Here is a 21,202-nt window from a genome sequence, read left to right on the forward strand (position 1 = left end):
CCCCCCCCCCGCCCCCCTGCAGGACTTGGTTCACTAAGCCATGATGATGGGCAGATGGTCAACCCAATGAGGCGGCGGATCCACCCAAATCTCTAAATACACTAAACGCTTTGAAGAAGCAACTTCCAGAAAATAAAATGATCCCATCAACACCTCACCAGGATGGCAGCTTGGCATTTACTAAAGCTTTTCACATATGTGAAGTCTGAAATCGCACAGCATCACCAGGAAATCGCCGTTATTTATTGCATCTTATAGTGGAAGAAACAGTCTCAGAGAAGCAATCGAGAGCCCCGTTGCACAGCTATCCTGAAGAGGGCTGGTCGCTCACCCATACCCCAGTCGACCTCCTGGGTTCTGCCCACATGTCACCACACACAGTCTGCCCCTCGACGGCATCACGGCACCTCCCTTCCCCAAGAGATTTTCCACCTACAGGGCTCTGAGCCACACACTGTACTTCCTGCCTTTGTTTATTCCCGTCTCCACCATGACCTTCCCTGAGGTGGGAGTTGTCACTGTCCCCATTGCACAACTAAGGAAACTGAGCCTCAGAGACACAAGTTAGTGGTCCGAGGTCCCACAGCTGGGAAGCAGAGAAATCTGGCTCTTGCGTTTGGCCGTTTCCCCCCGGCCCATCCTACATGTGAGTCCCCTGCGTCTGGGAGATAAAAGTGGATTACACAGACAGGCCCAACCTGCCAAAGCACTAGCATGTTCTGAAGCACTGGAATGTTCCAAAGATCCTCTGGTTCCCTACTTGTTCTCCCATGTCGGGAGGCTCCGGAAGTTCCATCTGTAACAAAGTCCTCCCTCAGCTTGGGGGAAGATACACCGTATGCTGCGGGCCACCCCTCACCCCTGGCAGCCTTCTGGAGCGGGTAGGCTGCCTTCAGCAGGGGGCCGCCACCACATGCAAACACCCTGATCTCTACTCAGGCCGGAGGGCCAACTCCCCAGGACTCAGCCACGTGCCTGGATGTCCTGGGGCCGCAGCTCTCGCTCACCCTCAGCCAAGAAGACAAGGAGGGCGCGGTGCAGCAGATGCACCCCCAAGCGGCGGCGCCGGCTGGCCGGCCAGCCTGCCACGACTCCGTAGCAGTGGCCTTGTTTCTGGTTGGTCAGCATCCGGATCCCTGGAGAGAGGAAGGGTCAGGCATTATTGGAAACCGCTGGCAGATGTGACAGTGAACCCCCTGCATATTGCTCTTAATCAGGGACACACCAATAGAGCAAAATATGTACGCGTGCAGGTACATAGCTGGTGCTCAATAATTGCTCATTGGATGAATGCACAAACAGGTCTGAGAGGAAAGGGGTGAGGTAATCAGTGGATCAAGGGTTCCTCATGTGACCCCCGAGCAGGCACCTACCTAGAGCGTCCACAAGACACGCCTCTCGAGTATAAGCCTCCACAGCTACCACGTGTTGGAAGCAATGCAGGGAGACCACACCACGACCACTGGCCCAAATGTCCAAGATCTGGCGCACTTTGGGGCAGGCCTAGGGGGCCAGGGTGGGGTCAGGGGTCTGCCCTCCAATCCCCTCCTCCCTTCACCTCCCCATAGCCCAGCAGCCCCTGCCATGACCCTGATCGTTAGCCTCGCACCTGCTTTCCTGGCTGCCGATGGAGCCTGAGGGCCTCCCAGAGGTGAACATCTGGCCGGGCCCGTGTCCCTTTCCCCACATAGAAGATGGCACGGACAAAGGTCCGAAGGCGTTCAGCCGGGGTCAGTGAGAAGGCTCGGGCTGGCAGGTCCTGAGTCTCCCTGGATGAAGGGAGTTGCTCAGAGAGGAAGAAGTGATGAGAGCTGCCCTGAAGACAGTTTCTAAGTTCACAGAGCAACCAGAATCCATGTCCAGTAAGCCCCATTTTCTAAGGCAGAGAGTGGTGGATGCTCCATGGGGACACTCAGCAGCTTTGAACTGGGTCTAACCAACCTTTTATAGTTAAAGAAGCTGATGACTGGACAGGGCCAATCCCCCTTTTAAAGCTACAAAGCAAATAAGAACCAATCCCAGAATTTTCCAGCTTCCACCTCTGAGTCATCCCTGCCCCGAGTACCTGGGGTCCAACAGTAGATACGTGAAACTGGACTTCGTGACTCCCTCCCGCCACCTTCTCTTGGGATCTGGCCGCTTGAACTGCTGGGCAAGCACACCCTCATCTGTCTGGGCATCTGGGATACAGCCTGTCCGCAGGGCTTCGGCCAGCTCTGGGCTGTGCCCTGAAAAGTCTGAGCCCCAGGTGGGGGGGGGCAGGGGAGGACTGAGTCAAGGCAGACAGAAGAGGGGCTGTTCCCAGAGACAAAGAATAAAATAGGCAGGACTGAGAGACAGGGGTGTCCGGGAATTCCCGCAGGCTCGTCGGACTCTGGATGCCCCGAACAGACTAACCAGGAGCAGCACGGGCTTCTTCCAGCCGTTGGAGGTGGTATGGCCGAGTGAAGCGTGTGATGGGGCCGGGGCTCTCACCAAGTGCTCGGAGCCCTCGCAGCAGATCCAGGTCAGACACGGCAGGGACCAGAGGGCAGAAGCAAGAGGGGACAGGGTCCCTGACACCTGTGGAGCTCGCCTCATCCTCCGTCAGCCAGAGGGCAGCCACATCACTGTCGAGGGACACCTCTTCGTCTTTGAGGAAGGGGGTGTCGGGGAGTCCAGGCGGTGGTTCCCGAGGGGGGCTTTGGGCAAGGCTCCCATCAGGGAGGGATATGGGGGAGGGGGAGGCATCTGGAGAGGTCAGACTCAGGGCCCGCAGACAGGTATTTAGTTCTGCCTCCCTGTCTGCCCTGGCAGCTCGATGTACCAGCTGTGGGGTACCTGGAGACCTTGGCATCCTCTGGGAAGGTCGAATACCAGGCAGGACTCCCTGCTTGGCCTGGGATAATGACCCAGCCCAGGAGGAGGTATGCGGGGCTGGGTCTTCAGTTCCAGAAGCTTCAATTGCAGTGACAAAGGAGGTATCTGAGCTGTAGTTCCATTGTCCTGGGGGGGACTCCAAGCCACTATCCTCGTCAGCAATCTCAGGGGGGGCAAGGAGGCTGGGGAGTCTGGGGCTGGCCTCCAGGCCCATGTCCCTGCCAGCACTGCTGCCCAGTGCTATGGAGCCCGGCGTCACATTGGGAGGTCCAGAGGGCCTGGCGTCCAGCCCCTTTCCCCTGGGATCTGGGCCTAAAGTAAGGGATGGGAGTGAGTCAGAAAGGAGGAGTGAAAAGAGCCAGAGACAGAGATGGGGGCTGGATCAGGCAGAAATGGCAGCTGGAGGCGCAGGGAGGAGGGAAAGAGTCGGAGGCAGACAGCTACTGGAGACACTGCACTTGAGCCAGAGCCAGAGAGTAGACATCAGAGGGACACGCAAAGCTAGATCAGACGTTAAGCCCCCGAGGAGGCGCAGGCCCCACTCACCGTCAGGCTCGGGCTCAGGCTCCGGCTCCTGGCTCTCTGCCCGTGTCCGGGTCGAGGTCTTGGTCTGAGTCTGGAACTCCCGAAGGACGCGGGCGCAATCCTGGTGCCCCTGCTGCTTTGCCAGGTCCAGCGGTCGCAGTCCGTCCTGCGGCGGCGCGGTCAGCAGGGTGCACCCGAGATCCTCTTCCCTCCCTTCTTCCCTCCCTCCCTTGCTCCCTCCGGGTCCGCCCTGCCACTGCAGGCGCTGGGCTCCTACCTGGTCTCGCAGCGCGGGGTCCGCTCCGTGGCCCAGCAGTAGTTCCAGGCCACGGCGACAGCCCCAGGCGGCAGCCACGTGCAGCGGCGTCAGTGCCTCGACCGAACTGGGGCCGGAGCGGAGGAGGGGTCAGCAGAAGAGGGAATGTGATCTCCGCCTCTGCACCCCGGAACCTTGGCTCTCGGGCTCCTATCGCCACCCCACCGCCTGAGACACCATCCTTGGATCCTAGACACCACGCCCTCGGCCAGCCTCAAACCTCTGCTCTCTAAGCCTAGAGCTCTCACCTCCGGATCCGAACCTTTAATCTCTACTTGGCCCCAGCGCAACCTGACATCCCACCCTGCTTCTGGGACCCCCGCCCCCGCCCCCGGATCCTCAGGAACCGCCCCGAGATCTCCAAGGCCCACCCTTGAGCACCGAGTCTCCGCCCCTAGGCTTGGGATGCCCTCTCCAAGACTCCCAGTTCTCGCCCGCGGACTCGGGAGACGCCTCCCCTGCGCGGCTCAGCCCGCCCCGGGTCCAGGCCCCGCCTCACCGAGCGTTGGCGTCCCCGCCTCGGCGCAGCAGGACTTCGAGACAGCGCAGACCGCGCGGGTGCCGGGCTCCGGCCGCCAGGTGCAGGGCTGCCGCGCCATCCGCGAGCAGCAGGTTGGGGTCGGCGCCGCGGTTCAGCAGTTCCTCCACGGCCCTACGGACTAGGAGGTCAGAGTGGACCACGACCCTCCCCCCCCCCCGGCCCCCGGCCCGGTCCCCGCCCTCACCGCGGCTCCTCCTCCCGCAACGCTGCCCGAAGCTGCCGCGCCAGGTGGGCAGCCGCGTCCATGCGGGGGCTGTCCCGGAGCCCCGCTGCCCTGCCCGCCGAGTTCCAACTTCCCGCCGCGGCCTTGTGCGCACGCGCCGCTCCTCCCGCCTGGGTCCCCAGCAGGCCCGCGCCGCGCGGTGTCCCCAGCCGAGCTGACCTACGTCGCGCCGGCGTCCACATCGGGGTTCGGGAGCTCTAGCGCCTGCGGGAGCCCGTGACACCGAGTGGCGCTCACGCAGGGCCTGGGGCCGCCGATAAGGCCCCGGGCGGGTGGAGGCCGCCGAGCGTGCCGTTATCTCATCTTAAAAGCGGGGAAACGCGAACTCACCCCGATAGAGGGGTGGAGCTGCTTCCCAGGACCACAGGTGCCCACAGGGCATCACGTCTCCTGGAACGTTTTGCCCAGGGGGCCTGCGTGGACGCGCACCGCCTCGATACCGTGTAAGGCTTCAATTAACAGCTCCCGCCTCCATCTCTGTGTTGCCCGTTTTCACTTCCCGGGGAAACTGGAGTCCACTACTTAGGAGCGCTGGGCCGCTGAGGGCCTTAATTCTCCCATCTGCGAAATGGGAGAATAATCCCTTCCAGGCTGGTGTGAAATGGAACGAGTTTCACCACAGGGGCCTGGCACATAGGTGCCCAATAAATGCTCATAGGGAGGAAAAGCTGTTGCTCAATAAAGCTGTTTCCGTTTTATAAGAATCTAGTCGCTAAACTTTTTTCACAATCGCTCATTATCCAGGAAGATAGCTGAATGGTAGACTGTTGTATTTGTCTCTGGTCTCCCTTCCTCTGGGGAAAAGCCATTCTATTTCCTGAAAGAGCTGTAACCCCTTCCCAGAGGAGGGGCTTGATCAAGTCCTCCCGGATCAGAGCAGCCCAGAACTCTGGCCCACCGCTGGCCCAATGTAAGGTTACCTGACGTAGGCAAGGCGAGTCGTATGGAGGTGTGGGGGCCCTCTCTTCACCTGGGCTGTAGTTTGAGGAGTGGTCAAGCCCTTTCCACGATTTAGGAGAAAAGCAGGACACGGTGAACACCAATTACGTGAGATGTTTCAGCCCACCCCAACAGCATCATTGCCTGAGCAACTGAATACAGCCAAGCCTGAAGCTGCACTTCGCTTTTCATCCACAAGAACCAAACCATTCCCCTTTCTGTCCAGCCGGTAGGTTTTCTGTCACTTGCAACCCAAAGATCCCAATTAACACGAGGTAACTGTTGTGGACCTGGGCTAGGGATTCTCAGATTTTTATTTTGATGACAAAAAGCACACAGCGAAGAACAAAACTTACAGTCAACAAACCAGTAGTGGGGGGTGGGCTGGAAAACAGGGAACGGGTGCCCAGAATCCCCAGGAGCCTCCTGGAACCCTCCCCACCAGGGTGCCACAGAGCCCAGTTTGAGAACCATTCTCTAAGCCAAGGGCTTCACTGAACAAGAAGGCGGAGATGCACAGGGATGGTTCAGACAGTGGCTTCGACCTCGGTGGCTTCGTCGTCGTCCTCCAGCAGGCTGTAGGAGGCATGGCTCTGGCAGGGCCGCTGCAGCGGGTGAGCCAGCAGCTTGGCCATACAGTTGTGCAGCTCAAGGGCTGGCCCAGCCAGCGCCACCTCGTACTTGTAGCTGGTACCCTTGGTATCCAGGCTGCCCATAAAGGCAAACATGTCCTGTGGGGCCGGGAAAGGGCTGTTCAGGCAGAGGTTCCCCTGATGGACCCTCTCTGCCCCTGGAGGCCTTTCCAGAGGAGGGGGCATAAGGGATGGGTTCTGAAGGATGAAGAGGAGTTTGCCAGAAAGGAAACGTTCCCACATTCAGCAAATATTCCCTGCCACCCACACAGTGGTAGGGACCCCAAGAAATCTCAGTCCTGGAGCCCCCAGTTTGGAGAGACACAGTTAGATGCACATTACCCCCAACAACCATGCTATTCATCCCTGACGAGCAGAGCCTTTCGGTTTGGGTGCTGAGGTAGGAGTAGGAGCTGGCCTCAACTCCCCCTGTTCACAGTTGGGTAAACTGAGGCACAGAGGTAAGTGGCCTAATCAAGGTTCTATAGCGAAGTCTGGGCTGGGATGTGAAGGACCATGAGGGCCTGGGGAGGCAGGGAAGGAAGGGCTCTCGAAGCAGAGGGCACTGTGAGAGCAAAGGCAGACAGAGAGAATCCCCCGCTAGCTCACAGCAGACATGTAGAAATGGTTGTTGAATGATCTAAGGACCATGATCCAGCAGGGCCAGGGCTCCAGGGCTGCAAAACGGACGTGGGTTCCAAGACACCCCAGCTCCACCCACCTGCCACCCACACACACAGCAGGCTCTCACCTTCCAGCTCATTTCCTCTTCCTTCTCGTCAGCGCCATTGTGGATGTAAACAACATCAAAGAAGAAGTATGGGCACTGGAACATTTTCTGCAGGGGAAGAACGCCGGCCTTCGGGGCCTGAGCTACCCCATGCCCCCATGACCATAATTCCCCAGCTTCTGCCTTGGACTCTGGGTGTCCCAGCTCTCGTGATCAGGAAGTCCCTCCTGGTGTCTAACTACCATCCTGCTGGCTGCAGATTTCCCTCCCTTTCCCCGGCCTCACTCACCTTCATGGGCTCCGTTAGGGAGAACTGGGGCTGGCAGGGCGGACGGCTATAGACAAGGATGGTGCGGACCACATACGGGGGTGGAATTGTCTGCACATTCTCAGTGACTGGCAGCTCAGTCTTCTGCTGGCTGCGTAATGGAGAGTGGGGGACAGGTCAGAGCACACTCTGGGGACCTGCCCCTCTTGTCACCCTCGTAGAGCCTGGGCCTTCACTGGGCGTGCAAAGCCCCACATGATCCTTCCCAAGTTCACTGCTGCCTCTGAGCCTCCCCATATGCTGTCCCCTCTGCCCAGAGGGCCTCTCCAGCCTCACCCTTCTGCCTGACCTCTCCTGCTCTATCAGGGAGACTCTGCTGACCCCAAAGGTGGAGCCCGCTCTGACCGCCCTTACATCCCCCGTCATTGACCTGAGCTGGCCCTACCCCACCAGGCCAGAAGAGTCGAAGGCAGGGACCTGATCTTATCTGATAAGTTAGCACCCACGTCCCCAACTGGCCGTGGCTGGATCTCACACTGGCAGAGAGCATTGGGCAGACAGAGCGCTAATGTCTTTAATATGTGAAAAACAAATCTGATTATCAATAAGAACAAAGCCGACATCGCCCCAGAAACATAGGCAAAGGGGACAAATGGAGAAATCGCTGCAGGAATACCGAATGGCTTACAAATGAATGAAAAAAGGCTCAAAGAAAACCACAGTGCAAGTAACAGGTGGCCGCTAGCCTCCATCAGACAGACAGAACCTTCGGCAGCACAAACAACCCTGGTGTCGGGGGAGGGGCACAGGGTTGGTTTCCTGGGAAAGAGCTCTGGCAAACTCTAGCAGATTAAAAATACACACCCTTTTGGCCCAGCATGTCTTCCATTGGGAATTTACAGGATGGGTTCACTTGCAAAATTTGCCGGGACAGCTGTACCAGGTTAATCACGATGGAAAAGGCAAAACAAGATCTGTGTCCACCATTAGGGGGCAGGTAAAGACAGGGGTTGGACTGCTAGGGCCCATAAGCCAAGAATGGTTTTTTTTTTTTAAAGATTTTATTTATTTATTTGACAGAGATAGAGACAGCCAGCAAGAGAGGGAACACAAGCAAGGGGAGTGGGAGAGGAAGAAGCAGGCTCATAGCGGAGGAGCCTGATGTGGGGCTCGATCCCAGAACGCCGGGATCACGCCCTGAGCCGAAGGCAGATGCTTAACCGCTGTGCCACCCAGGCGCCCCGGTTTTTACATTTTTAAAATGATTGGGGGGAAAAAATCAAAAGAAGAACATTTTGCAACACGTGGAAAGGATATGAAATTCAAATTTCCGTGTTCATCAAGAACATTCTGTTGGGACACAGCCCCGTGCATAGTTTGTGACTGCCTTCCGGTTACTCGGGCAGGACCCAGTCATTGTGACAGAGACCATATGGCCTGCAAAGCCAGAAATAGTTACTGTCCAGCCCGTTACAGAAAAACCGTGCTGCCCTGTGGGTTAAAACAATGGAGCGGGGGACCTCAGGGCCATCACAGGACTGACATGGAAGGCGAGACGTGGGGAAGGCGGTACTTACATGAGGCTGAAGAGACCTTCCAGATCTGGCAGAGATGCTAAGGAGAAGGCTGGTGGCAGAGCACGGGTAGGGAGTGGCGGGTGGCTTCCCTCATCCTGATGCCAGAGGAGCCCGGGCACCTTCACGCCTCGTGCCAGGTACCACCGTGCAGGAGATGTGCTGTGTGACCCTGGCCCAGTCGCTTGCCCTGTCTGAGCCTGTTTTCCCTCAGCATAGATCACAAAACAGGGGGCCCGCACTGGATGCCCTGAAAAGGCTTGGTGGCTCAAAGCTCCCCTTTCCATCCCAGACAGGGAAGCTGTCCTCACAATGCAAGAGCCTTGGGTGTCCCCGTCCCCTACCCTCAACACTCAGCATTGTTTTGTAAGTCACAAGGATCATTTTCTAAGTTTTGGATTGCACATGAGCCTTTTGTGTTCAAATTACCATAAAATCTGCTGTGCCCAGGTTGCAGGAGCTGTAGCAGTGATTGTGAAATCTCAGTCACGTATTGCCATTTATTGAGCACCAACGGTATACTTGGCCCTGCACAGAATGCTCTCTATGCGTGTGGTTTTGACATCGAGAGTCCAAATCAGCTGGATTTGTTTCTGTACCGTGACTCTTTATCTTAACAGAAACCCCCTGGGGAAGCAGGTTTTGTGCCTCCCCGTTTTACAGATGAAGAAACAGGTTCAAAGAGGGGACTTGCCCAAGCTTGTCACGGCAGAAGTGGGATCTGGACCTGAGCCAGTCTCAGCCAGCCCCCTCCATGGCTCAGGTGTCTGGGGTTCCAGGACAGCAGGACAGCCCAGCCCCCTCCACAGGGCACCCCTGCCTGGAAGGATACTGAATGTGGAGCAAGAAGCCGTCTCCAGGTCATACAGGCAGCTGCAGAGCTCGCGGGGATCAGAGGTCAGGCCGGACAGCTGCTGGGAAGCACAAGCCTCAGCAAGGTGCCTCCCCGCCCCGAGGGAACCCCCCAGCACCCAGGCCCTGCCCCAGCCTCACCCAGGCGATGTCGTCATTCACCACCACCAGCGCAAACTCGTGGCTCTTGTCGATCTTGTGTTTTGTCCGCACAAACATCTCAATCATCTTCTGGGAGACGTTGAGGGCATTGGTTTTGGAGCTGGGGAAGGACAGAGGGTGAGGGGGTTGGTTAAGGCAAGGCCTCCCGGCCTGGAAGGTATCTCCTCACTTGTCAGTCCTGGGGAGCCCTCCACCAGCCTCAGGATTAGGCAATGGAGGCCCAGGTCAGATCCTTCGGGGAGGTGGCAGAGCCCAGCCCCTGCCTCCAGCTTTTGCCCTCTCCAAATGGGGTTCCTCTGGCCAGCCTGGGTCTCACAACTGATCCTCACGAGGTCTCCCCCAGGCCTTCACTCAGCCACAGACGGCTAGGGGTGGCAGCGAGGGGAAGGCAGGCTTGTCCTCAGCATCCCCCAGAGCTCCTTGGACCCTTTCCGGGCCCAGTTACCAACCCCACAGAGACCCAGCTGCTCAGAGCAGGGGCTTCGGGGCCATCTAGGCCTGGGTCTGAGTCCTGACTCTGCCTATTTGCTGTGAGGCCTTGGGCAAGTCACTTCACCTGTTTTTGAGTCATTGCTGTGCCGTGGACGGCACAAAGCCACTCTCACAGGTTTGGAACGGAGCCCTGGTGGGTTACAGTTTTTTCATGGTTGGTTGCCATTGTGACTCTCTGACAGCACCAGGCCCTAGGCCAGGCCAAGCTGCTGTGAGTCTCAGAGAGAGAGAGAGAGTCCTGAGTTTTTTGAGCTGCCTCCCCCTGCCCACCTCACCCCAAGCTGTGGCTGCATATTCAAGCCCCAAAATGTTCCTCTCACCCATTGAATGACTCCAGCTTTGACAGGGACATTTCCTCCGACAGGTCCAAGCAGATGATCTGCAAGAAGGTTCGAGGAAGGTCAGGGCACTGTGCCTGGCAGCGCCTAGCAAGTGGACGTTAACACTGGCCCACACGGCACTCTGGCGGCCCTCTCCAAGCAGCTCTGTCTGAAAAGGTGGTATGATGACCCCCGATTCCCAGCCAAGCAACCTATTTTAGAAGACGGTGGTTCAGGGAAAAGAGCACTAGATCAGGAGTCCAGGTTTATAAGAGCATAAAGGAGCTAGAGAATGTCTGACACAGAAATAAGTAAACAAAGGTAGAGTGCGTTGAATTGTGCCCCGACCCCCACACAGATATGCCCACCAGGAACCTCAGAATGTGACTTTTTTTGGAATTAGGGTATTTGCTGATGGAATTAAGAGAAAGATCTTGAGATAAGATACAGATCCTGATCCATGGACGCCTGAGTGGCTCAGTCGACAGCGGCATCCAACTCTTGATTTCAGCTCAGGTCATGATCTCAGGATCATGAGATCCAGCCCTCCATCCGGCTCCCTGCTCAGTGGGGATTCTGCTTGATTCTCTCTCTCTCTCCCTCTCCCTCTGCCCCTCCCCACCCCCCCCCCAGCTTACTCCCTCTCTCAAATAAATCAATCTTGAAAAGAAAAAGACCCTGATCCAATGACAAGTGTCTTTATAAGAGGAAGAAGATTCAGAGACACAGACGAGAAGGCCGTGTGAAGACAGAGGCAGAGACTGGGGTGATGTGGCCACAAGCCAAGGAACATGTGGAGCCCCCAAAGGCTGGAAGAGGCAAGGAAGGATCTTTCCCTACAGCCTCCAGAGGGAGCTGGCCCTGCCCATAATTTGATTTCAGACTTCTGGCCTCCAGAAGAGTGAGAAAATGAATTTCTGCTGTTTTAAGGCACCTGGCTTGTGGTAATTTGTTTGGTAGCCCTAGAAAACTCCTACGAAGCGACCAATGAATCCCAAGAAGCAAGAACGTTAAACCTAAGGTCTCACAGCCACAGGCCAAGCCCCTCACTTACCACCTTCTCTGGACAGTTGACCCTCGGTGTCCGCACCTGGACTTCCGGAGCTGTTGCGGGCACCTGCCAGGGCTTGGGGCCAGCTCCCGGAGGATTGGGGGTCCCATCATCAGCACTGGCCGCCTCGCCCTCACCCTCGCTGCGGCTGCCCACACTGGCCTGGGCCCCCAGTGCCCGGTCCTCAGCCCCCTCAGGGTTGGAGCGTGTGCGGGGCCTGGGCTCAGCTGACTGCTCCTCTTCCTCTTCCTCTTCCTCCTCCTCCTCTTCCTCTTCCTCAGTGGGGCTGCTGGGCTCTGCCACCTCCATGGCCCCTAAGTGGCTGGATGGAGCAGGATTGGGGGAAGCCAGGATCCTCCCCTTAGGGGTTTTAAAACATTTGGTTACTGGGCAGAACAGAGCATGAACTACTTAATGACTGTAAAAATCACTTCTTTCCCGACCTTAGTTTCCTTATATGCCGAACAGGTGCCTGGCATCCGTCCTGACTTAAGATAATAGTCTCCCATTTTTTCTGTAGTGCTAACTCCACCCCTTTCCTTGGCCAATGAATGAATCTGGCCACCAGGAATGGCTCTGATATGGGGCATGACCCAATACAGGTCAATGAGGGGCAGCTCTGGGGCTTCCAATAGTGCCACTAGGGAAGAGGGACTCGTTAGAGTTGCAGAGCTGGGAGGACAGAAGTTGAGAGCTGTCAGGAGCCTCTTTTGCCTCCAAGAGGGGAAAGAAAATCTGCTTAAAGTGACGCTCACCCAGAAAACAGCGGCTAGACCTCTGTGCACCTGGATCCAGCTATGCCTGTGGGAAACTGAATAAAGGAAGCCTTATTTAAAATGGAATTGGGAGGCCAAAAGAGGAGCTCTCACCCCCTACGGCAATGGCAGACCCCAACAGGAAGACAGACCTTGCATTCCCAACAGTAAGAAGACTATACTCACCCAGTAAGAAAATTTAAGATTTTCTCCTTGCCTGGCAACAGCCCAGCCAATGAGAGTTTCACAACTCAGCCAGTGAAAAGCCACTAAACTTCAAATTCCCAATTTACTCCAACAGACTTTAGGTTTATAAGAGCCCCTACCAACTCCCCTTCCTCTTATAAAAGAGCACTCCTCTCCTTTGTTCTGGACTTGCCTAAGATTTTGCTATAGCTTGTGTGTCCTGAATTGTATTCTCTGCTATTCCCAAACAAACCTCTTTTTGCTGGTAAAAAATAACTGACAGTTTTAGTTTTAAGGTTAACAGAGTAATTAGCTGGGGTGCCTGGCTGGGTCAGTCGTAGGGCATGGGACTTTTGATCTTGGGGTTGTGAGTTCGAGCCCCATCTTGGGTGTAGGGATTGCCTAAACGTAAGAAAAAATAAGAGTCATTAGCTCTGGGATTCTCCCCAGCGGGCACTGGGCTGCCTAGAAAGTGCGCAAAGGAGTGGCACGAATCTAGGTGTTAAAGGGCCCTTTGAAGAAAGATAGGACATCAACAGTTTGCCTATCTGGGCTGGGGTGTGGGCTGCGAAGGATGGTCTCTCAGCGGCTTGCAACCCTCTCAACCTCTAAGGAAAACAATGCTATAGCTTCAGCAAGAGGGATGAAGGCTAGGCCGCAGGAGAAACCAGAGCTGAAAGCGGAAGCCTCAGGGAAGGCGTGGGGCTGGACCTCTAGGGACGGGACCGCAACCACCCAACCTCTTCTCACCGTAGCCTGAGCCTCCCTCCAACTCAGCCGAAAACTGACTAGGAAGCCGCCATCTTTCTCAGCCCGGATGTAGTGTGGCGCAGCCGCGACGCCTCCTGGGAAATGTAGTTCAGCAAGCCGTAAGGCAAGCGGACGGCTGAACTGGGGATGGCTGGAGAGCCTTGAAAGTTGATAGGCTAGGACTGTGCTAAGGGGTGGGGTTTGGAATGTGATTGGTTAAAGCAAGAATAGACGGAGCTTTGATGTTTCTGGCCGAATCAGGCTACACTGGTCAGTGCTTCAACCCTGATAGGCTGGGACGAGGCCTAGTGGAGCGGACCTTTCTACGGAATAGGCTCAAAGGAATGGAGAAGGCCTCACTTGCAATGTGATAAACTGAATGCGAGGAACTTGGGCGGGATTTAGAAGAAGAGGCAGGGCTGATTGGTGATTGGTGGAGCTGACCTGGCCCTCAGCGAGGGGCGGGTTTTTGAGGCCTGAGGTGGGCGTGGCTCACGCCCCAGGCCCTGCCCAGTTATTTAATTCTGCTCCTTTATTTTACATATATTTGCAAAAGCCGAACAGACTAAGCCAAAACTATTTCAGACTACCTTTTCTTCTTCATGCGCACTTCTCCTCTTACCCCCTAACCATTTAAAACCCACTCTGAGCCACAGTTTCTTTATGTGTAATGGAGTCAATTAAACCAGCCCTCAGGAGCCAGGCTCTGGTCATTGACAGCCAGGAGGAGCTGTGTAAGCTGAGTCTTCAAGGATGGAGAACTTGCCAGAAAAACAAGAGAATGAAAGGCATTCCAGAAAGAAGGAACCGCCTTGGCAAGGGTCCGGAGCTTTGCAAGAGCCTTGGAGTGGTGGAGCCTTTAACAGGTTAATATGGCTGAAGCAGAAGCTAAGAGTGCAGATTTCAACGTGCCTGGATGCCCCCAAGTCAGAGAATTGCAACTTCTTTCCTTACCACCTTTGGGGACACAGAAGCAGGAAGATTCAGCCTCCTAGTGTCTGTCAGTGGAATGAGGAAGATTCAGGCTACTCTAGGCTGTGCACAGTTTAAATCAAGTGCAGAAACAAGGAAAGGGCGTTCCAGGCAAAGGTTACAGCATAACTGAAGGCCCTGGGTGTGAGAATTGTGAGAACCGTTCACGGAGGGGGTCATCATGGCTAAAGCAAGGAGTATACATGGGTGCAGGCAGCAGGCATAATTTGTAAGGGCCTCGAATGCCAGGTAGAAGAGCTTGAAATGTTTCCCCAGGGCAACGGGGAGTCATGGAGGGTGCGTGAGCAGAGGAAGTGAACAATGAGGTCTCTCTCTCTGGGGCCTGGGTGTAGAAGGGAGTGAAGGGGTGGCTGTAGAGTCCAGGGAGAGGGCGGGGCTGACATCCAGGTGGGAGGGGAGAGGCTTGGGCTGTTACTATGGATGGAGATGAGGAGGCCCTTTAGAGATGGATGCAGGGAAAATGGGCAGGATGTAGGGAAGATCTGAGCTCTGAGGAATCCAGCATTTACACAGGAAAAACAGCAGCTGGTAGAGGAAACCGAGATGGGAGGGTCAGAGAGGTAGGGAACAAGAAGGGCGTGTTATAATTCAGTTCTTGGATGGATTTTAGCAAATTGAAAAATGCTATAATTACCCGTCTCCCCCATTTTACAGATAAGGAAACTGAGGCTCAGAGGTGGAAGAGACATGAGATCAGAGGCTAAGGTGAGGAGGGACTGACATCTCAGGAGCTGGACACGTGTCCCCCACTGGGACTGGAGGAAGGTGATGTCCTTGAGGAGGAAACAGCACAATAACAAGTCACATGACCAGGGGAGGGGGGCTTCCTGTTTCCTGACCCCTCCCAAGCCAGCCTTGGCCAGGCCAGGCCTAAGCAGGCAGTGGCCAGAGTTACCCCAAGAGTGTCCAGGGATTTGGGCCGCTGACCACAGTACTCCTAGAGGCACAGAGGAGTAGAAATAGAGCAGCCTGAGGGGACCCAATCCCAAGATTGGGGCCTCTGACTCAAGAGGACCCTGGGGAGGAGAGGTGACTCTTGAAGTCCTCGAGCCAGGCCCAGACCGGGGACAGAGGAGAGGACAGAAGCAGTGACAGATAAAGGAGGCAGAGGAGAAGAGGAGATCAGAACAATTTTTGGAGATAGTGAGCTGCCTGTCAAGAGGGGCTTTCAAATGTGCCAAATCGACCCTGATAACTCAAGATCCCTTCCAGAGGGAGGAGATCAATGCCCATTTCACAGGAGAAGATATTAAGGCTGTCATTTGCCCGGACAACAAAGACAAGAGCTGAGATCAGACTGCGGTTTTAGGAGGAAGATTCAGAGGACTGATTTCTGGACCACAATGAGTGCCAGGGCCACACGCCCCCGAAGCCGCCGAGGGAGGCATGCACCGCCTGTAAGTGCCCCCCCCACGACCACACCCAGCTCTTTGGGGCCACTCACAGCCCTGCGTGGCTCAGAGCTTGGCCCTGGGGGTCATTTTCAGGGGGAGCTGGATCCTGTGGCAGAGAGTTCAGAGGAGGCCGAGGCAGGCAGCAGGAGTTCGGAGCTGGGCCCTGTGCCATCTCAGGAGAGCTGCAAGCCGAAGCTGCCAGGGCCAGAGGCAGAGGCCAGTGGGCAGGGCCTGGTGAACAGGTAAGGCCCACTTGGTCTGTGCTCCCCCACTCCAGCCCTGGTGTATCTTTCCTACCCACAGATCTACCTGTGTTCCTCCCTTGCTCACAAACATGCCACAGCTTCCCATTGCCCTCCTCAGCCCCACGTTCAAGGCCCCGGATAATGCAGCCCCTGTGAGCCAGACACCCCAGATGACCCCGTTTCCAGAACCTTCCATCTCTCACCTCACCACAGGACCAACAAAGAGGCTGAAGGGGACTCTAGCAGAGGACCGGCCCCATCTCCTGAGGGACCCTGCAAGCCTGCAGAGGAAGGCCAGCAGGCCGCAGATGTAGCCCCACTGGGTGGGGAGACTGTCCCCCCCAAGCCTGAAGCCTCTGACATGTTTCAGATTCTCCAGCATGCTCTGAGCTCACTGGAGGCAGCTGCTGCTGCCTGGCGCCACCGGCCCCCAAGCTGTCCTGGGCCCATGGAAGCAGAGGACAAAAGTGAGGTGGGACCCAGGTCCTGCTTGGAGCAGGAGGGGGCAGGAGGTTGCCAGAGGGAGGCAGCCCGCCTGGCAGAGAGGAATGACTGGCTGCGATTGGCCTTGGGCAGCCGAGAGGAAGAGCTGATTCGCATGCAGGCCTCCCTGCGGGCCATCCAGGCTGAGAAGGAGATGCTGCAGAGAGAGGTGAGTGGGGCAGCTCTCTGTCTAAGGGGGAGGAGGGCCTGGCATAGGCAGCGTTCAATCATTTGTTCATTAGGAAAACTTTCATGTAGCATTAGCATTGACTGCTGAGCCTGAACAGACAAAAATCCGTTGCCTTCTTAGTTAAGGTGGTCAGAGATGTCCTGTAAGGAGGTGACACTTGAATGTGGAGGTAAGGGAGGAGCCATGCAAGGATCTGGGGACGAGCAGGCCAGGCAGAGAAGGAACTCCCTCCCTGAGGTGCAAGTGTGATTCAAGGAACAGTGGGGAGGCCAGTGTGGGGGTGAAAGGAGGGCAGTTTAGGTGATGGGGGCAGATTTACAAGATCTTGTGGGCTGCTGGGAGTTGGACTTTTGCCCTGAGCTTGGTGGGATCCTGGAGGGTTTCCCGGAGCAGAAAGGGGCGGGACCTGATGGCGCGTTCACAGGCGCCCTCTGGCGGCCGTGGGAGGAACAGCCTGTGTTGGTGGAGGGGGGTAGGGGCGGAATCCTGCAGTTCCAGGAGGCACGGGTCCAGACACCAGATGGTGGAAATTGTGGAGGTGGCACGAAGTGGGCAGATTCTGGGTGGTGTCGAAGGTGGAGCTGGCAGGTTTGGGTGTGAAAGCCAGAGAAGGGTTGAGGACAAGTCCTGGTTTGGGGGCCTGCAGGACTGGAAGGGAGAAAGGGGGAGGCTGCAGGAGGGGCAGGTTTGGTGGGAGGAAGACCAGAAGCTGCTTGGGCCCTAATGAGCTCACGATATCCATGAGCCACCCATGTGGGACCATCAAAGAGACCTGTGTCTGAGTCCAGAGCTCGAGGGAGGTGTCAGAATAGGAGAAACACATTTGGACCTCTTTAGCCTGTGGATGGAGGAGATCATGGGGAACAGGCCCTCATCTGGGGCAGGACAAGGGCGCAAGATATGGGGCTGCCAGAGCCCAGTCTGAGGGGTGGGGCCCACTTCCCGGCTGGGAAAGAAAATCCCCCCTCCACATTCCTCTCCCCACCCCCACTGCCTCTGGCGACCACCACCCTGTTCTCTAGAAGTTAAATTGTTTTGTTTTGTTTTATTTTGTTTTAGATTCCAAATATAAGGCAATCACAATGTATTTGTCTCTCTCTGACTTATTTCCCTTAGCATGATGCCCTCAAGGCCCACCCATGTGGTGGCAAATGGCAGGATTTCCTTCCTTTTTTTTTTTTAAAGATTTTATTTTTAAGTAGTCTCTACATGGAATGTGGGACTCGAACTCACAACCCTGAGATTAAGTGTCACAGACTCCACTGACTGGGCCAGCCAGGCGCCCCTCCTTCTTTTTTTAAGGCCCAAATAATAGTCTTCCTTAGCCACTCATCCTCCGGTGACCACTTAGATGGCTTCCGTGTCTTGGTTATTTCAAGTAATGCTGCAATGAACATAGGGGTGCGGATATCTTTTCGAGTTACCTTTTTTCATTTCCTTCGCATAAATACCTAGGAGTGGAATAGCTGAATCGCGTGATGGTTCTAAATTTTTTGAGGGAGCACTGTATGGTTTTGCATAAATGGCGGCGCCCATTTATGGTCCCGCCAACGGTTCATGAGGGTTCCCTCTTCTCCACACCCTCCCCAATGCTCGTTATCGCTCTTTTTAAAAAAAGATTTATTTATTTATTTGAGAGAGAGAGAAAGCGAGCGTGCCCACGTGCCCGTGTGAGTGGGGGGAGGGGCAGAGAGAGAGAATCTTCAGACTCCCCGCTGAGCACGGGCCTTGACCCCAGGACCCATGAGATCATGCCCTGAGCCAAAACCAAGAGTCAGACACTTCACTGACTGAGCCACCCAGGCGCCCCAATGTCTTTTTGATGGTAGATATTCTAATAGGTATAAGGGGATATCTCGTGGCTTTGATTTGCATTTCCCTGATGATTAGTGATGTTGAGCACCTTTTCATGTACCAACTGGCCATTTATGTTTAAAGAAAGAAGGTTCTTGAGTGGCTAAGTGAATTGCCCATGGCTCAGTAGTGAGGAGTTTGGTGGGGTGAGTAGCTGGGTTCCTGCTTCCCCGCTGGGGCCTGGCCACTGTCCCAGGCACAGGTTTGAGGGAGGGTTGGTGGGTGGTTGGAGCTCCCAGGCCTGACCGACTCTGTCTTCCTTCCCCACCCTCACCGCAGGTCCAGGAGCTGCAGGATTCCCTGCTGAGGCTGGAACCTTTCCCACTTCCGTCCCGGGGCCCAGCAGGGGGCTCAGTCAGTGGCTCCAGCAGTTCTGGGGTAGATGAGGAGCCCTGGGGGTCTCAGGTGAGCATGGGAAGCTTAAAACCACCATCTTGAGATCATTAGGATTCTGGGTGGTGAGACTCAAATCCTGGTCCTGTGATCTAGTAACTTCTAGGGTAAGAAAAGGCTTAATCCCATGATACTGGGCCCTCAGTGATAATCTGGGTGAATCAAGTCACCTCTTTCTGGCAGGACCCCTTCTCCCTGGGTCATCCCCTGCTCCGGCGCCTCCGGAGTGATTCCAGCACTCAGATGCTTGGCCCTCTTCCCACTCAACCCCTCACCCCCGAGATACACATCATGGAAGCCCAGATGGACCAGCTCCGGGGGTAAGGGCCACAAATGTTGAGCTAAGGGCACCAGTGTGGAGCTGGAGTGGAGTGGGGAGGAGGGTGGAAATCAGTTGGGTCCTGACTGCCCTGGGGGGCCTCTCATTTTCCCTCTCCCATGACTGTGGAGGCAGGAGCATTGAGAAGCTCAAATGTTTCAACCGTCTGCTGTCAGCTGTGCTGCAGGGGTACAAGGGCCGGTGTGAAGGCCTGAGCATGCAGCTGGGCCAGCGGGAGGCGGAAGCCACCGCTCTGCGTCTGGCCTTGCAGTACAGGTCAGTGCATCCCATCCATGATACCACTAGCGTGGAAGGGAATGGCTACGCTCAGAGGATGATCCACAGGGAGAGTCAGGGCCCTCGTAGGAAAGCACTTTCCCGCCTGAAATTATTGTAAGGCAATTTTAGCCCAAGGGGTGCTGAGGGAGTTCACGTGCTCCCTGGGGTGGAAGTGGGGGATGAAGTGAAGGATCCAAGGACAAGTGGGTATGTCACCCATGTGACAAGGTGGAGCCAGGTGTCCTAAGGCACTCAAGATCAGTGTCTCACAGCGAGCACTGTGAGGAGGCGTACGGAGTCCTGCTCACTCTCCGGGAGGCCGACTCAGGAGCAAGAGAAGAGGCCCCTAAGGGAGACCTGGAGGTGGTGGAGAAGGAAGCCCAGAGGCTGCTGGCACAAGAGGGTGCTGCTGTGGATGGAGCGATACCACAGGATCCACAGCCAAGGTACCCCCGGGAACCTTGAGAGCTGGGAGGGCCGGTGAGTGGGGTCCTTAGTAGAGAATGGGGCTCCCACAGCTGGCTCCGTGTTGGGGTTTGGCATGGCCGTGCCCAGCAAGGTCAGTGTAGGATGCTCCATGGTTCATGCGCATGAGGCCTGGCTGGCGTTGTCTGGTTGCAACTCCACAAAGTTGGGATGGTGGTTGACAGCCATTGAGATGGTACAGGACCTCCAGGGTTGGCATGAAGATGGATGATGGTGCCCACTGATTAGAACTGGCATGATGGTGTTTAATGGGGTTGGCCTGATGTTGGTACACATGGGGTTAGCATGATGTTGCCAAACAGGGTTGGCAAGCTGAGCAGTGGTGCCCGTTGTGTTGCTGTGATGGCATGCACCGTGTTGGCATAAGTGCCAGCACCTGCTGAGTTGGTGTGATGGCTTCCACTGTGATGGCATGTGCAACAGTCATCGTTGACATGATGGTGTTCACTGTGTTGTCTTGATCAATGATGGTGCCCATTGGGTTTATGTTCTGGTGTCCACCATGTTGGTATGACAGCACTCACCACAGATGGCATGGAATCCATCATGGTCAGCAAGATGGAAGATGATAGAGCCCACCAGAGTTGGCATGAAGTTAGCACAACGGTGGCCACCAGTGTTGACATAGACCCCTTTTCTGTTTCCTGTAGCCCCGAGGGGAGTAGTGTGGATCGGCCCACACTGCAGGAGGTGGCTACCCAGCTCTGGGGCTACGTCCAGCGTCTCCGGGCACGCCGTGCTCTGGTGAAGATTCCCCCAGAGCCTGGCCCAACTTTGGCACCCATGCCCACTATGCCCCATGCAGAAGCCATGGTGCAGGCCATTCTGGGGACCCAGCCTGGCCCGGCCCTACCCCGGTTGGAGAAGATGCAGATCCAGCAGGACTTGGCAGCCACACGGGTATGTATGGGCAGTGGTCACTGTGTTGGTCTTTTCTGGTAGGACAGAACCCTTTGTGGAGGCTGAGAGGGATGCGAATTGGGGGATCAAGTAACAAAGGAGAGTTCTACGTGGCTCAGAGCAGACTTTCTGGAGGGAGGAGAAGTGGAACTGAGATTTTGAGGGATGAATAGGAGTTTGTCTTCTGGAATTCAGTTTCTCATAAGATTTTGAATCTGGCTTTCCAAAATTTCCTTCCTATGGAAAGGAGATGGAGGCAGGGGACACAATCTGAGGTTTATTCCCTGGCATGAAAGACCTGAGGTTATGGAGTTGGAGAAACTCCAGACACTTCCACTGAGATGCTACTCGACCTTGTCTGAGATATTTGTATTCTCTGAACTGCCATTTCTACTGTGGTCATTTTTAGGAGATGATTATTTCCCATCATACAAAGTCATGGTGAGGGTTTGAGTTCTTGCCTGACTGGTCCTCACTGCGGGGGGGGGGGG

General features: G+C 55.8%; 3 protein-coding genes across 9 annotated transcripts in view; 1 reads left to right on the forward strand and 2 right to left on the reverse strand.

Moving 5' to 3' along the window:
* Positions 1-223: 223 nt before the first annotated feature.
* ANKLE1 (ankyrin repeat and LEM domain containing 1) lies at positions 224-5,162 on the reverse strand. The gene is made up of 9 exons (XM_040629071.1): positions 4,426-5,162; positions 4,200-4,352; positions 3,662-3,767; positions 3,406-3,550; positions 2,398-3,171; positions 2,066-2,237; positions 1,610-1,769; positions 1,374-1,503; positions 224-1,136 (listed from the first exon to the last, which is right to left on the reverse strand). Exons 1-9 carry the CDS (start codon positions 4,644-4,646, stop codon positions 964-966), a joined length of 2,034 nt encoding a protein of 677 aa, XP_040485005.1. The 5' UTR covers positions 4,647-5,162; the 3' UTR covers positions 224-963.
* Positions 5,163-5,701: 539 nt separating this feature from the next.
* On the reverse strand, positions 5,702-13,302 carry BABAM1 (BRISC and BRCA1 A complex member 1). Of its 6 annotated transcripts, none has more exons than XM_040629075.1 (10): positions 13,176-13,293; positions 12,240-12,295; positions 11,488-11,806; positions 10,434-10,492; positions 9,601-9,721; positions 9,440-9,521; positions 8,611-8,635; positions 7,055-7,184; positions 6,787-6,873; positions 5,702-6,134 (listed from the first exon to the last, which is right to left on the reverse strand). In XM_040629075.1, the coding sequence occupies exons 3-10, from the start codon at positions 11,791-11,793 to the stop codon at positions 5,931-5,933; spliced, it is 1,014 nt and encodes a 337-aa protein (XP_040485009.1). In that variant the 5' UTR covers positions 11,794-11,806; positions 12,240-12,295; positions 13,176-13,293; the 3' UTR covers positions 5,702-5,930. The 6 variants fall into 6 exon arrangements, with proteins under 6 accessions (XP_040485009.1, XP_040485006.1, XP_008702186.1 ...); XM_040629072.1 differs by having other exon boundaries at positions 11,488-11,844; positions 13,176-13,286; XM_008703964.2 differs by having other exon boundaries at positions 9,440-9,518; positions 11,488-11,844; positions 13,176-13,285.
* A 1,738-nt stretch (positions 13,303-15,040) lies between these two features.
* USHBP1 (USH1 protein network component harmonin binding protein 1) overlaps positions 15,041-21,202 on the forward strand; it is an 8,144-nt gene continuing 1,982 nt past the window's right edge. For both annotated transcript variants that reach the window (XM_040629077.1, XM_040629078.1), the window contains exons 1-8: positions 15,041-15,565; positions 15,656-15,804; positions 16,021-16,459; positions 18,614-18,739; positions 18,911-19,047; positions 19,182-19,322; positions 19,598-19,771; positions 20,462-20,711. In XM_040629077.1, coding sequence (XP_040485011.1) covers positions 15,512-15,565; positions 15,656-15,804; positions 16,021-16,459; positions 18,614-18,739; positions 18,911-19,047; positions 19,182-19,322; positions 19,598-19,771; positions 20,462-20,711 — 1,470 coding nt within the window. In that variant the 5' untranslated portion in view covers positions 15,041-15,511. The remainder of the gene's footprint in view (positions 15,566-15,655; positions 15,805-16,020; positions 16,460-18,613; positions 18,740-18,910; positions 19,048-19,181; positions 19,323-19,597; positions 19,772-20,461; positions 20,712-21,202) is intronic.

The sequence above is a fragment of the Ursus maritimus genome, unplaced genomic scaffold, assembly GCF_017311325.1.
Source record: "Ursus maritimus isolate PB19 unplaced genomic scaffold, ASM1731132v1 scaffold_14, whole genome shotgun sequence".
Classification (NCBI taxonomy): domain Eukaryota; kingdom Metazoa; phylum Chordata; class Mammalia; order Carnivora; family Ursidae; genus Ursus; species Ursus maritimus.